The sequence below is a fragment of the Rissa tridactyla genome, chromosome 7 (assembly GCF_028500815.1).
Source record: "Rissa tridactyla isolate bRisTri1 chromosome 7, bRisTri1.patW.cur.20221130, whole genome shotgun sequence".
Taxonomy (NCBI): domain Eukaryota; kingdom Metazoa; phylum Chordata; class Aves; order Charadriiformes; family Laridae; genus Rissa; species Rissa tridactyla.
In genome coordinates, this window is record NC_071472.1 from 6,085,316 (window position 1) to 6,099,478 (window position 14,163).

Sequence of the window (14,163 nt, forward strand, 5' to 3'; positions counted from 1 at the left end):
TAAATTATCAAAATATCAAAAGAAGAACGGTAACATAAGGAAAAATTCCTAAAAAAAAATCAAGAAGCCTTTAAGTTGCAGATGGTTGAATATTATGAGAATATTGCTTCGAAATGACTGTTTCTCATACGTGTCTTCAGCTCTTGGCCCTTGCTGGAGCTAGGGTACAGCGTGTTAAGAAATTCCAGTCTGACTGAGAACTAGTGGTTTATATTATTCTAGAGATAGCTTTAGAGCTTTCCACATTTCCTCCAAATGCTTTGCTCGCCTCTGTTCTGGTTCAATTAAAAATTATTTGCATTTATCTTAGATGTTCCAAAAAACATTCAGTTGATAAGTAGACTTTTGTTGGGATAGTTGACTCATCAACTGCCAGAGTCTTTTTATATTTTATTTGATTGATTAATTACATAATGTACATATAGTTGGTGTGCTTGTGACAGTTATGCTAAATGAACTCCAAAGGTTTTATGCACATGGTGTAAATTAAGTCATATTTTAAAGTAGTAACTGCTACAACAGTTTTATTATACACATATTTGGCTAGTATTGAACTCCAAATGCTGTCAAAATCTGTCGGAGAGGGAATGCTTTTATATATGCATTCATAAACAAAAGCGAGTTTTGTGTCAGAAGGAGTCATGAATGTTAATTCAGAAAAATTGTCTTTCCTTGATTTGATTGTGCCTAGAAATAGAATGAATAGATGAACTTTCTTGAAGGAGCTATTGGAAGTCTTTAATATGAGATATTGTAAAGAGTGTTTGGCCATACTGTCGCTGAGATGCCTGTGGCATCAAGCCTTCATCTGTGAATCAGACGCTACAACAGTGATGATCCATCTGGGATATTGAACAAAGAGTTTATAGCTATCACTGAAAGAAGAGTGTTTCATGCTTGTTTGCATGAAAGTAGTTGAATTTTTGCAGACGTGGAGGTACGAGACTTTCTGTGTAGTTTTTAAACATATGTATACATCTAATATTCCTAGTTTGGGATGCTTTGTTTTTACGGGTGATGACAATTCTTCCTACTCAAAATTGATAAACAAAACTTACAATGTGTTTGGGGTTTTCTGTTTGATTTGCTTTTGGGTTTTGTCTTTTGGAGCTATAAACTGCAATAAACTGCAATACGACATTGCAGTGTGATTCCGTATATAAATCTGTTGGAGAAAAGTGCAAACAAATACAGTTTTATAAACAGTACTGTATGTGCTGATTGAAAAACATGAAAAGTTTCTGTATTCATTTTTCCTGTATGTTTTTATATTGTGGAACATATTGTAGCAACATAAATGCCATTTATTTTCCTGAAGTGCTGGTGGCTTTACATCAGCTTAAGTCAGGCTTTCGTGCATCTAAAATGGGTGAGAATGGAAAATCCAATGTGATACGAAGCAATATAAGAGATCTTTAATTGATAAATCATCATAACTAATAATATATAAATAAAGAAGAATGAAAAAATTTATTCTAATGTAAGATTTAATACAGTAGTGTGAGGAAAATTTAGTACCCCGGTTGATCTTTTTGCCTGCAAGTTTAGTAGGAATTCCAATGTTTATTGTGTCGTTTTGGCTTATTTTATCTAAAAACACAGTAAATGCGTAAAATCCAAGATGAGCTGGAATGTTTCTTCTCTGTGTATATAGGAAGCTAACTTTTTTTACCACTTAAATTCATCAGTGACTGAAAACAGATATGATATCTGCGCACAAATTCTTAACTGTTTTGTGGCATTTGGGTTCCACTCAGTGCTATGGAGTCCTATTGGCTTCTGATGTCTTTTCATTTTTCTGTCTTTCACATTTAGTGTCTCCTCAAGTAAAAGCAGCATTTTGGAGAGATTATATTTTTTGTTTCTTTATTTTAAGTATATGATCGTGTTGTATTGTTGGGTTATGTTTCCACTGGAGCAGAAAGAGGAGATGGAGTCGGGTATTTTGAGACTCCCCTTGTACAGTATTCTCACCAGGTCATACATGGGTCAATTGTTGTTGATCATCAGAACTTCTATTGATCTGTGTCCTGGTTTGAGCAACACTGGATTAATTTCTCTTTCAGTAATTTTAGTTTTCAGCAAGGTCTCTTCTATTGCTAGGGAAAACTGCATTTCTAGAAGACTCTAGTGTCTGAATTTGTGAAAATACGTAGTTTATAGCCAGCTATGGTATGCAGGTTTCAAGGTCTCAGTGTTTTCGAGCTCACCAGGTGCAGGGATGATGAGGAGCGAGACCCACCCGGGCACTTGACCCAAGCTGGCCAACAGGATTATTTCATACCACGAATGTCACATTTGATGTAAATTTGAAAGTTTGCTGAGGATTTTTTCTCTTCTGTGATGGCTGCGATCCTGAGAACTTTTTGCCTTGGTGTCGGACGCCTGAGCCCTTCTCTTCCTTCTGAAGCCATAGTGCTCGCAGTGTCCCGCATTTGCTGTCCACGCTGCAAGTGTGCAGCTTCCTGCTGATAGAATGGGCTCAGTATAATCCTTGTATATTTTATATTGGTATCGGGATCAATATTGGCTCTTTAGTATTATTAATGTTAATTATTTAGTCTTATTCTATTTAATCTGTTTATATTTCAGCTCTTGGGTTTCCCTTTGTTTTCCCGATTTCCCTTCCAAGGTGGGGAGGGGTCATTGAGTGATAGAATAATTGCCTAAATGATAATAAATTGTTGTGGGGTCTTCAAACCATAACAGGCTGAAGAGCTAAAACAAGGAAACGTTGGAGGGAACCTCAGTGGATTGAGGGGACGAAGTAATGTGATCCGAGATAGCCCCAGTTCCTATGACCCCTGCCCCCCCACCAAGGGCAGGTGCACTAGGGGAGAAGCGATTGTCAGAAAAATTGCTGAATTTCTAATAAATTTATTCTAGCAGTGATCTCTTCTAGCACCTCAGTCCTTCTTGCTTCTGAAATTTTTTTTCACCGTTTGTAAAGCATCTCCTTACTAGCATCTTTCCCAGCCCTCAGAGTCTCCTTATCAGAAAGCACAAGCTCCTAGAGACACCTGGGGATAATCCAATAGTCTGCATGAGGAGCTAGTGTCTTCCATTCTTTGGCTGGGCAGCCTTTTGCACTGGAAACTGTCAGAAGATCTGTTAGTTTTCTGTGTTTTGTGCTGTATCTTAGAGTTTATGTTCCAGAAGATTTTTCAGAACTAATGACTGACAGAGGCTTGGCCGAAGACTGACTTCTTTCTTGCTTTGGTAATTTCTGTGCTGTTCTTATATCTCCGTATTATCCACATCTTTGATTCTGTTAATTTCAAAATGGGAAAAGAAAGGAGAAGCAGTTAGGCACTCCTTGGCTATGTTCTGTGATGTGAACTCTGTAAATAACACTAGCTAACTTAGTAAAGTTTTGTTTTGCTTTTTAATATAGTTTATGGAGTAGTTCAGAGCTTCACCAGGCAGTGCCAAATGCCACTTCCTTCTAGTACTACTCCTCAGTCTCCTCATTGTTTGTACTTCATTGTGTTCAATCCCTCTACTTTAGTGTTGCAGTTTAGCTGTTGTAAACCGTTTGGAAGTTAGCACTACTCTTTCAGGTGTTTACTGTTGTTTAGTCCTTTCCCCACTCTGTTTAACATTTTCCTACAATCACATCCTTTAGTGGAAGCGTATAGTCGGTAATGATAACGTCAGCAAACAAGTTGGTGCCAAAGCAACTCTCAGGTTTATCCTTGAGGGAAATGGAAACAAGTTATACAATTTACATCTTTCTGTGTTTTGGTTCTTTAATTTATTGATTCTGTACTCAGTAGTGTCAGTCAACTTTCTTTTTTCATATGCTGAGCTCCAAAATTTCTAGTCTTTTGGTGCCTGCTTTTGCTACCTCTTTTTGAGCATGATATAGATGGGATGAAAATTATATTCCATTTGAAAATAAAACATTTGAATATGTACAAAATCACTATTTTTTCATGCCTACAGAAATTTATTTTTACTCTTGCCATTTGGTATTACAAAGATGTTGCTATAAATCCATGATGAAGTCACATTTGGTTTTCTACTCAGTTTTTCTCTCAGTTTTTCTTCAAATACACATTCACTGCCTGAAAAGTCAGTGAATGCAACATCAGTCATTTTTAGTTAGATTACCATTCAAAATTGCCCGTGAGTACTTTGCTTAGTACCTCCCACTGTTTCTTGTCTTGCATTTGGTCAACGGTAGTTTTCTTCTGCTACTATGATAACTGTTCATTTTATTTTGTTCAAAAACCTCTGAATTTTCTTCTGGTCTTTTAAAAGCTTGTCTAATTCGCAGCACCCTATGCCATGCATAATTTTCAACACCCATTACTGATGCCATTTACAAATTGATAACAAATACAGCCACTGTTTTTGAAACTCAGGGTGTTCCATGTGACAGAACGGCTGATTTTCTTTTAGGGTAGAGAAATACTCTTTTCAACATTAAGAAAATGCTTTCTATATTTGTGTTCAGGTTTGAGTTTAATATATCATTTGAAGCATCTGATTTTAGCAGTTTTCCTGGTAGCCAGTGTCTGCATGTAATCAAATTATATAGAAGTATTTGGCATTCTGCATGAAGTCCCATTCCTGCCTTCCAAGATACTTAATGAAAATGATTCCTTGACTGTAACTGAAACTGGTTGTAAATTTACCTTCGTGGTGAGAACTAGATATATTTCTGGATTGGTGAGCAGAGCCATTCTATTACAAGATTTGTATTACAAAGGAATTTGCAGCAACATCTGATGTATTTCCAAACTGGTGTATTCTTTCTTGAATGACATGTGGCTCTGAGTCATAAACTAAGCACTGCCAGAAAAGTATTGATTAGTTATTGTACGTTTGTCGCTGAGAAGAAAAAGGTATTGAAGGCTCCTGTCAGCAGTTTTGGTGGAGGTATTGATTGGATTCTGTATGAGGTCCTCACATAAAAATGGTTTACACAAAATCACAAAATATTCAGCTACTTTCACTACAATACAGCAATATGATGTAGGTTGTATATAGTGAGGATGTAATTTGTTGTGCACTGGTGATTTTTTTTAAAAAAATCTCAAAGGAAATATTCCGTGATGCTAAGTAATACCATTTTCTAGTTGTTGTTTACTAGTATAAAATAGATTAACTTCATGAAGTGAATGAATCTGTGTATAAGTGCTATTTCTGTTGAAATTCAGGAAAAAAAAATACAATCGGCAATACAACAAAATCAGGCATATAATGAGGTTTTCAGTGGGAGTGTAGATATTAGAACAATGTCTTTTGAACACAAACTGTATAGAATACTGCCATCAAGGTGTATTTTCAAAAAATCAAAATAGACAGTAACAATGGCAATATTTCATTTTAGACAGAAAATGTGGGTTCATATTACCAAAATATAGTCATGATGCCATTTCCTTTCATCATGTGGCTAAATAATATATTGGTTATTTGATTTTTGTTTTATTCTCAATAAAGTTTCAAAATTAGCATTTCTAGTAACTCAAATGGTGGGAGCTTTGACTTTGCTGGATGTAATAATTGCGAAGTGAAGGGGGCTGCTTAGATCACGAAACTTCAAATACATACACCTTAATTTTCCAAGTCATCAGTCTTCTAATTGCCGTAACACCATTCATTACATTAGCATTAATATATGAAATATATCTAGGCAATTTGCCCAGTTCTAAGTACAGTACATAGTTGTCTTCCATAAATACTCAAACCACCATTAATGAAAACTAATGGCCCATCAAAATTTGCATTCAGAGTACTGCCTGAAATCTCCGAAGGACTGTCCACAATGCTAGTGTAGCAATTTGGGGCATTTGAAATTGCTGTTTCCCAATATGTTGCTGCGCTTAATGCTAATTACCCAACAAAATGGATAAATACAACAATTTTAATGTATATTATAACCCAGTTTCAGCAACAAGATTGTAATTAGTGATCGAACAACACTCTTGTTAGCATAATCGAGGAAAAATGATTTACCTTCAGGTTGATATTTAAAGGTTTCAGATAGTGTTATTTCTTCCCCAGTTTGTGAAAGTAAGTTTTCTTTATGCTACAGTCACGTCATTTTGTAAAATCACCTAGTATATTTTAAAATGAATATAGAAATGGATTAGTTCATCCTAATATTAGAAATCACAGATGAGTTATCTACTGAGAGAAATAGTCTAAAATTCTCCTTGGAATTGTGGTCAAAAATAGCAGTGTGACATGTTGGGGTTTTTCGGTGTGAGGCTGTGTTGTGGCATATATTGGCCACCCAGCAGTTTCTGAACAATTAAAACGTGTGTTCTTTAGGTCTTTGGGCATAACTGGCCAGCTGTGACCGTTTCATGTTTTGTGGCATGTATTCATAAGAGGTTTGTCCTCAAGATACCTGTACTTCAGAATTTGTGGGCTGGTTTTTTGGTTTGGTTTTCATTTTGTTTGGTTTTTGTTTGGGATTGTTTTTGTGTTTGGGGTTTTTTTTGGGTGGGGCTTTTTTGTGGGGCTTTTTTTCTTTTTTTTTGGTTAATATACCTGAATTGTCAGGATTTGCATCAGCTTCACCTTACTTAAATTTTCAGGTTGTGTTTCTCATTGAACTCTCCATACTGTATCCATATATCTTTCTAAAACTTGTAGTACACCATACAAAGCCTCCATGTAACAGAAGAACAAATACTAGTTCAGTAAGATTTTTGTAAGCTATATTTTTAATTAAATGTTTGTGCAGGTGCCATCTTAACAAGGATGGAAGAGGAAGTTAAAAGAGTCATTATGAAGTGCGTTTTGAGTATTCACTAGTGATTTGTTCTTTTTGATCGTATAGGCGGCATAGGAAACTACCTCTGTATTCACAGTCAAGTACTTCAAGGACTTGTAACGAGTTTATGCTGTGATGATTTCGGTTTCTGGTGTTGTGAAGGGAGTGAAAGAAGAACTTCATTATCTGACATGCCTGACACCATTGATGGAAATTGTCTAAATACTGTTAACTGTATGTTAAAAGTAGCAATAGTCTCATTTAGTAGCTCAGTAAGCAAAAGAGCCACATGATGGGACATTCGGTTGGTTTTGTAGAAATAGTTTTGCTCTATACCAGTATTAAAGGGGAGAAAGGAGACTATTTGTGGTGTAGGTAATTGTTGGTTATTGAACTTCTTGATTTAAGCACACACCATGCCTTCATCCGTCAGTAAAAGAATATGGAAAGTTGGTAATTTGGGGGTTTTGTTTATTTCCCTTCCCTAAAGAGACAGGCGGGTCAGCAGATTGCAGTTTTGGGAACTGTTGGAACCATAGCCAAGCATGAATTTTTGCACTAAATACTAAAGAAATGCCTCAAAGTTTTTGATTGCTGCTTTGAAGTGATGCAAAACACCAAAACTGTATGTGTTTTGCTTCCTTCCTCTAAATTTATGGATGAGTTTGGACATGTGAAATGTTAAGTTGCATTATGCTATGCACAAGACAGCAGTCATTACCAGAATTGTTTGATGGGCCATTCTGATTCATGATGAAATGGGTGATTTGAAGAATGAAATCACTTCTTCGCATACAGTATCTTCTTTGAAAAAGTTATCCTAAACCTTTAGAATATATAATTCATAATTGTGGGTCATAATCTCACAGAAAAAAGAAAAAGAAGGCGAATTCCCATGATTTCACTAATGGATTATGCCACATAGTCACCTTTATATTCTTTTCTCACATTTGTCTTTCTGTTATAATTCACACCATCAAAATTGAGCACAGGAATTTCTTGTTCTAAGGATTGTCTGCTAAAAAGCATAATCAGATGCAACCTACTATTAATTTAGCAGATTGATATCACAGGATGATCATTTCACTCAGTTAATTCTGCCACCTTTGAATGCATAGGATGATAGATTTCCTTTATATTTTACACAGATTTCACTGGAGAGTTCTATTTGTGTCTCCAAGTCTTTATATTCAGAATATTTTTGTTGTATAGATTGTGGTCTCATCATATACCTGTGAAGACTACTCAGTAAATGCTTTTTTTTTCCTTGATATTTTCAGAGCTTATTTTCTTTTGTGCAGTAACTCTTTACAGTTACTGCAATGGAAATTATTTTTCAAATCTGCAGCTTTCATCACGAAACACTCAACTGGCTGGCTCTATAAATCAGTTATTTAAATATTAAAACTACAGCATAGGCAACAATTAATTTAACTGAAAAGAAAATGAACTAGAAATTCAGCTAATATACAACATCTGTTGGAAAGGCAGTGTTCCTGAAGTTTAAGGTTTTTTTTGATTTAGGGTTTTACTTATGGTTCATCTACAGTAATTTTTTTTCTGTCTGAAATGAAAATGCTGATGATGTTAAACTTGCAATTATACAGACTTGCCCCATTTGATTATTTCATTTAAGATGTATAGAAGATACATAACTATTTAGAGAAAAAAGGGAATTGTTCATACTTTTTTATTCATGTAGAACATTGCTGTGAGATTATATTTCACAGTAATTAATACTTTAAATGTAGTCATGAGTGAAACATTAACTCACTGCAAAGCAATAGTTTCTTAGTAACCTAAGCATGTGCTACTGCCTCTATATAGCCATTTATATTGTTCCAGTTTGAAACTACATGTGACAAATTGAAGAAAAAGTTGAGATCAAATTGCTGCTATGATTTCTTTTCCTTTTTCTGTTGTTTTTCCTTCCATGGTTAAATTTAACATCCGCACCAAAACTACGTTGTGTTGCCCTTAAGACTGGTTGGTCAAAGCTAGGTCTGAGGTAACATGATATTAAAATGTTAGCTAATTCAGTTTGTTTAAAATAGTTACTTTTCCAAAAGACTGAGAGCAGGAGGGACTTGCTTGCACTTATTATTATACTGCTCTGTTAACTGAGAGAATAGAACAGAGATGAGCCAATGAAACCTTGTTTCTTTACTGAGACTTCCTAGAAGGCTAGTACCAGAACTACATTTTATTTGATTGATTAAATTTTACTAACAAAATAGCTTGACTTTCTTTATAATATAGGAATATAGGAGAAATCCTCAGAAGTGTAATTTTATATTTGTAACTTAAAAATCCATAGTGAAGTAGCGAGCTACAGAGCGTTGGCCAGTCACTAAGGTGATTGAGTTGACTAAGCCAGGAGGAATGGATAACCCACAATGAGCCAGGAGGAGGTCATCGTTCTGTTTAGATCTTGGGACTTAAGGGCTTAAGTCTTAAGGACTGAGGTAGGGTGTTCTGGCATTCAAGGAAAATGAGAAACGAGGCACTGTGAAGTGTGTTAACAACTGGGAAACTTATTTGTGCACCTGGAACACTGAGGCCATCCCATCATACATCTGTCTCTACTCTAGAGAGAGTGAGGACTGTGTTAAAGGCTTGAAATCAGAGGACTGGCTGTGGTTTCTGTGTCAGTGTTTGCCCATTAGTTCACTGAAGTTTGAGTTTGATATCAAAGCTGTTCAAAAATATATTCTGATGCATTGGGCGGTAGAGGCTGATTTTCTTTTTTTTTTTTCCATGATTTCTTAGTTATTGATTATAATTTGTTTTTAATGAAAAAATGTTTTTTATCATTACAAGCAATTTTCTTCACTTGTGAAAATGAATTTTCTTCCCTAGAGTAAAGTCAGTAGAATTTCCATATGTAACTAGGCATTTTAATTGAGAGTTTTCCATGGAAGTAGCCTCAAATCAGCAGTTGTTGCTGGAAAAGTAGAACTGGTGAAGACTGCTTTCAGGTCTCCTGCATCGTAGTAATACCGTTACTTCAGCTTCTCTCTATAACCTTCTCTCCATAATACCTCGAGCGCAATACTCCACGTCTTCTTTCACCCTAAGACCTCCCTCCAGTTTCTCCTCTGCACAACAGATGTCTCTACTGCAAGAATTTGTAGAGCCTGTCCCCATTCACAGTTCCACAATTTGCTATCAGAATACCTAGTTTTCTTCACATGTTCCTTAAATTTCCCTTTTTTCTCTCCACTCTGTTCCCCATCTTCTCTGTGTCAAAACAAAGCACAGGCTGTTGCCGCTCTGGAGCCTCACATGAAGCAAGGTGCCGGCCAGCACATGTGCTGCGTGGCCATCTGCCTGCCAGCAAACCGAAGGGATTCAACCAGTCAATCATTCCGCTCTTTCGCAGTATGATGGGGCTCGGTCAGACAAGATTTTGTATGGGGTGGCTTTTGAGTTTGTCAAGGAAGCATGGCATATGCGTGTTCTCGGTTTCACTTCAAAAGGAAATCTGTATTTTGACAAAGGTTGTGCTAGCTCTGTACATTGTTTTTCTAGGAGAAGTATCTCATTCCTCTACTGTGAAAAATAGAATATGGGATGGTGTTGTTCCCATTATACTTGATAGAAATAGCTGGCAGTGCTTGGCATTGAATTTGTTTGTCTACAGCTAGAACCATCAGGAAGTTCTTCGCTGAAATAATGCTTTTATCAATGACAGAAGGATGTCATTAAGAGTTAGCATTGGCTAAGTGTTTTCTGTGTGTTCGGTATGCTCTGTGTTTCAGTCTCACCCAGACAGGAAAGGACTGATTTGCTTTGCTTCCAGCAACCATTGAGATTGATGAATAATGGGAACAAGCTGGCTGAAATTAATTATGATAAACACGCAACTATTATATTATAAGGGGAAAAACAGCTGAAGGACTTTGCTTTGGTTAGGTAAGGAGCTCTTCACTGTGACATTCAGTCGCTATAAGTTAGCTGAGTTCTTGTTTTGGAAGCAAGTTTAAGTTCTCAAGTGTTTAGTGTTTAGTCTGTTAAAATTAGACAGTGAGCATCATTACTGTGCTTATTCTTTGGCATCTGACAAAAGTTTGCTTGCCTTTCAGAAAACCGCTCTTGCAATATCAGCGTATTCTTTAGTTGCCTCTAAACTGAACCATCGCCATGTACCTCATGGAAGTTATTTTTGTAGAATATGTTAGTTAGCATTAAGCAAATGACTCCACCTTGAGTGTTCAATGACAATGGTTGGACTAGATGATCTGAAAGGTCCCTTCCAACCTAGGTGATTCTATGACATTTAAAGGTTGGGTTTTTTTCAGTCTTGGCAAGTCACAAAAGCATGTTGTGGCTGATTTCGGTACCCTGATTCTTAAGTAGTGATAGTCTCAGATATGGCATAAGGGTGAGCAGTCCTTGGGCACCTCCGGTTCGTGACACTCGACTCTGGTCCCTGACAATATGGCCATTACAAGTAGCAGTGCCATACTATAGAGCTTTTCCATCGTCACCCTGGTGTCTTCATCCAAACACTGACAGGAAGTAGCTGGTGTAAAAAGCAGTTCAATGATCTTGATGTCATCCTTCAGAGCTACAGTAAAGCTAATAAATGTGGCCTTTTATATGCGCAGAATGAAATACCAAGAGAGTGAAAGGCGTTTGTAGATTTCTTCTGCTTTCCCCTCGTTTTAACCTATTCTGTCTTCCAAGCCTTAGCAATAGGGAATACAGATTTTCTATGAGAAGTGCTGGGAAGGCTTTCAAAAAAGTATATTTAATATTCTTTTCTTCTGTTTGCTTTATTTCTTCTTGCTGTGTTTCCTGATAGGTCGTCCTTGCTTTTTCCTTTTAGCTTTGTGGTTTTTGTGACTTATTTTATAGCCCATTTGTACAATATCAAGTGATGGTATGAAACATGAAATATTCAAAACTTGGTAGGAATACCACCCCAATACAGATTTAAAGAAAAGTAGTAAAGATTATTACCTTACAAAATTGTAAACAATTAACACGGCGGCATCTTACTAGCTTTCATTAAATGAATAAAAGACTATCAAGCTCTTTAACTGAAGAGACTCATTAATTCCAGCAGGTAATGAGTCAAAGTCTCATTTCTGAATTTCTGTATATTTCTGAACAAAACTAAAGCAATCTCTAATGTTGATATTTAAATTACATTAATGGGGCATCAAAAATAACATTTTCCTGAAGTGACGTGAGTGAAGTAGAGAATAAAGATCTCATGTATACCTTTCAGTTTCTTAAAATGTCTTTAAAATTGCTTGTCTTTGTACATTGTTGTTTAAATTGTTATGAAGTTTATCTTTACATTAATACTGACATTTCTGTCTCTTTTTTAATGAAAATTTACCATCCAGAGTAACCAATATGGCCACGGCAATGTGACCAAGCTTAGAATTTCTATCCTCATATCACTTAGAATCCTGGCTGAATTTAAGTGAAATCTTTATGACCAAGCCACCTGAAATCCCACCCTTGAAAAATATGTTCACATACTGCAATTGTGCAGCAAGTGAGAATTCTGTCATAATTTTTTGACCGGTCCTGTGATTCAAGTATTCTGCAGGTGTGGGTGGAGAAGGATGGTTTGAAGTTTTATGTGCATAGCAGATCTCATTTTTTTTTCTATTCTTTTAAAATCTTATGTAAATTATGATGGAAAAAATTTTTATTGATGTAAGTCGGTAATTTTAATAATTTCTTTAAGACAGTAACAAGATCCTTAGTGATTTTTATGATAACTGTCATACTTATTAATTCAAACATTGAAATCAAGCAATGAGAACCTGGAACTGGAGTCCTTGTCATTTCTATGTATATAATGAACAGATAGAGCAAAGTTTGAGAACAATCCCAGTGTGGCAGTAGTTTATGATCTGTGAATAAGGTTTTGTAATTTTCAGTTCTGAATTGGGAATTCAGTTTTTCCACTTAAAAATGTGCGAAAACCTATCACCTAAAGAGAAAAAAAAAATTTATAAATCCAAAATTTCTGTTTTTAAAATAAAAAAAAATTACATTATTTATTCTTTGAGCAACTTTCCTTTAAATTGATCTGAGAATTAACCTCAAAAGCTCTTTCCCACCTTAGGTTGCAAACATATATAATTTGGTAGTGATCCTCTTAATTTTTATAACTTGAAAATTTGACAGATAAGAAGCTTTGGTGGGCAGACCAGAACTTAGCTCAGATCGGTACCTGTAACAAAAAAGATGGAAGAAACCCAACTGTCCTGCGAAACAAAACTTCAGGTGTTGTACATATGAAAGTGTATGATAAAGCAGCGCAGCAAGGTATGTTAAATTTTAAGCATGTTTAACCAGCTTTTAGACTGCCTGGTATCTTTTCGCATGTTATTCTCCAAATGTGGCTAGAACAAAAGAATATGTATTTCATTGTAATTCAGTGATAAAATAATATAAAATATTTTATTATTGAACAAATTACTGAATATAATGGGGTAATTTATTTAGAATATCTGCCTGATATATTTTAATTTATAAGGTGTTTTCTGAATTTTAAACTATAGTGAAGTTTGAGATAATCTAAGTTTAAAATTTTTAGTCAAAAAAAAAACAGTTATTGTGTGAACCTCATCTCAAATTATTGAATTTTAAGTAAGTGAAGTATTATGAGAGAATTCATTAATATTCTTGGTGACAGTAGTATAAATCAAAAGTGAGACAGGAGAAAAATGGGGGAATATTGCTAATACTGGCAAAACTTAGTTGGGAAAGTGGGAGCTAAGATAATATGAAAAAGTGTAATTTGAGGTCATACACGCAGTTTTATGAATTTGGAGATCAGAGATGAAGACTTTTGGGAGATTCTTTAGAAAGAGATTATTTCTGATTCCAGCTATTTTCAAAGTATTGATGGTTGCCCTGAAAGGGATGAGCGTGGGATCTACATTTTGCAGAGAGGCTTCTGAAAGAACAGAGGATGGAGCTAAACTGCCTGATCTCTGGTGGACAATAAGTAGTCTTTGTACAGAGTACATTAATTCAGTTCCATATTGAGCACTGCTGGGAACACTTGCCATTTTACCTAATCTAGGATACACCAAAGGTGCTCTGCCAGTCTTGCCTTTAGTTTTAAGTGTGGTGGAACAGTATGTAATAAAAATTTGGGCATCCAGTAATGTTTGCATCATTTTAAAATGCTTGAACTCCCTACCATGGAGACATACAGGTAGCCTCATGAGTGCCCAAACGTTAGCAATATCTGGTGTCTCAGGCATCAATACGCATCTTCCATTGTAAAATGTCAAGAAAAGGAACAGTTCTGTCTTTTTGTACTACTGAACTTTAACCATAACGAGAGCCCTGAAGTTGCGCGGTGAAATGTCACCTTGCTGATCTATATTTTGACAGAGCAATGTAAGGGTTTGGGATATAAGTATTAAACACTGTAGATGGGATTCAACTTTACA

General features: G+C 35.7%; 1 protein-coding gene across 1 annotated transcript in view; it reads left to right on the top strand.

The window, feature by feature from the left end:
- LRP1B (LDL receptor related protein 1B) overlaps positions 1-14,163 on the top strand; it is a 749,025-nt gene that overhangs the window by 535,132 nt on the left and 199,730 nt on the right. The window contains exon 33 of the mRNA XM_054208041.1: positions 12,884-13,024. Within this exon, the coding sequence (XP_054064016.1) occupies positions 12,884-13,024 (141 nt within the window). The remainder of the gene's footprint in view (positions 1-12,883; positions 13,025-14,163) is intronic.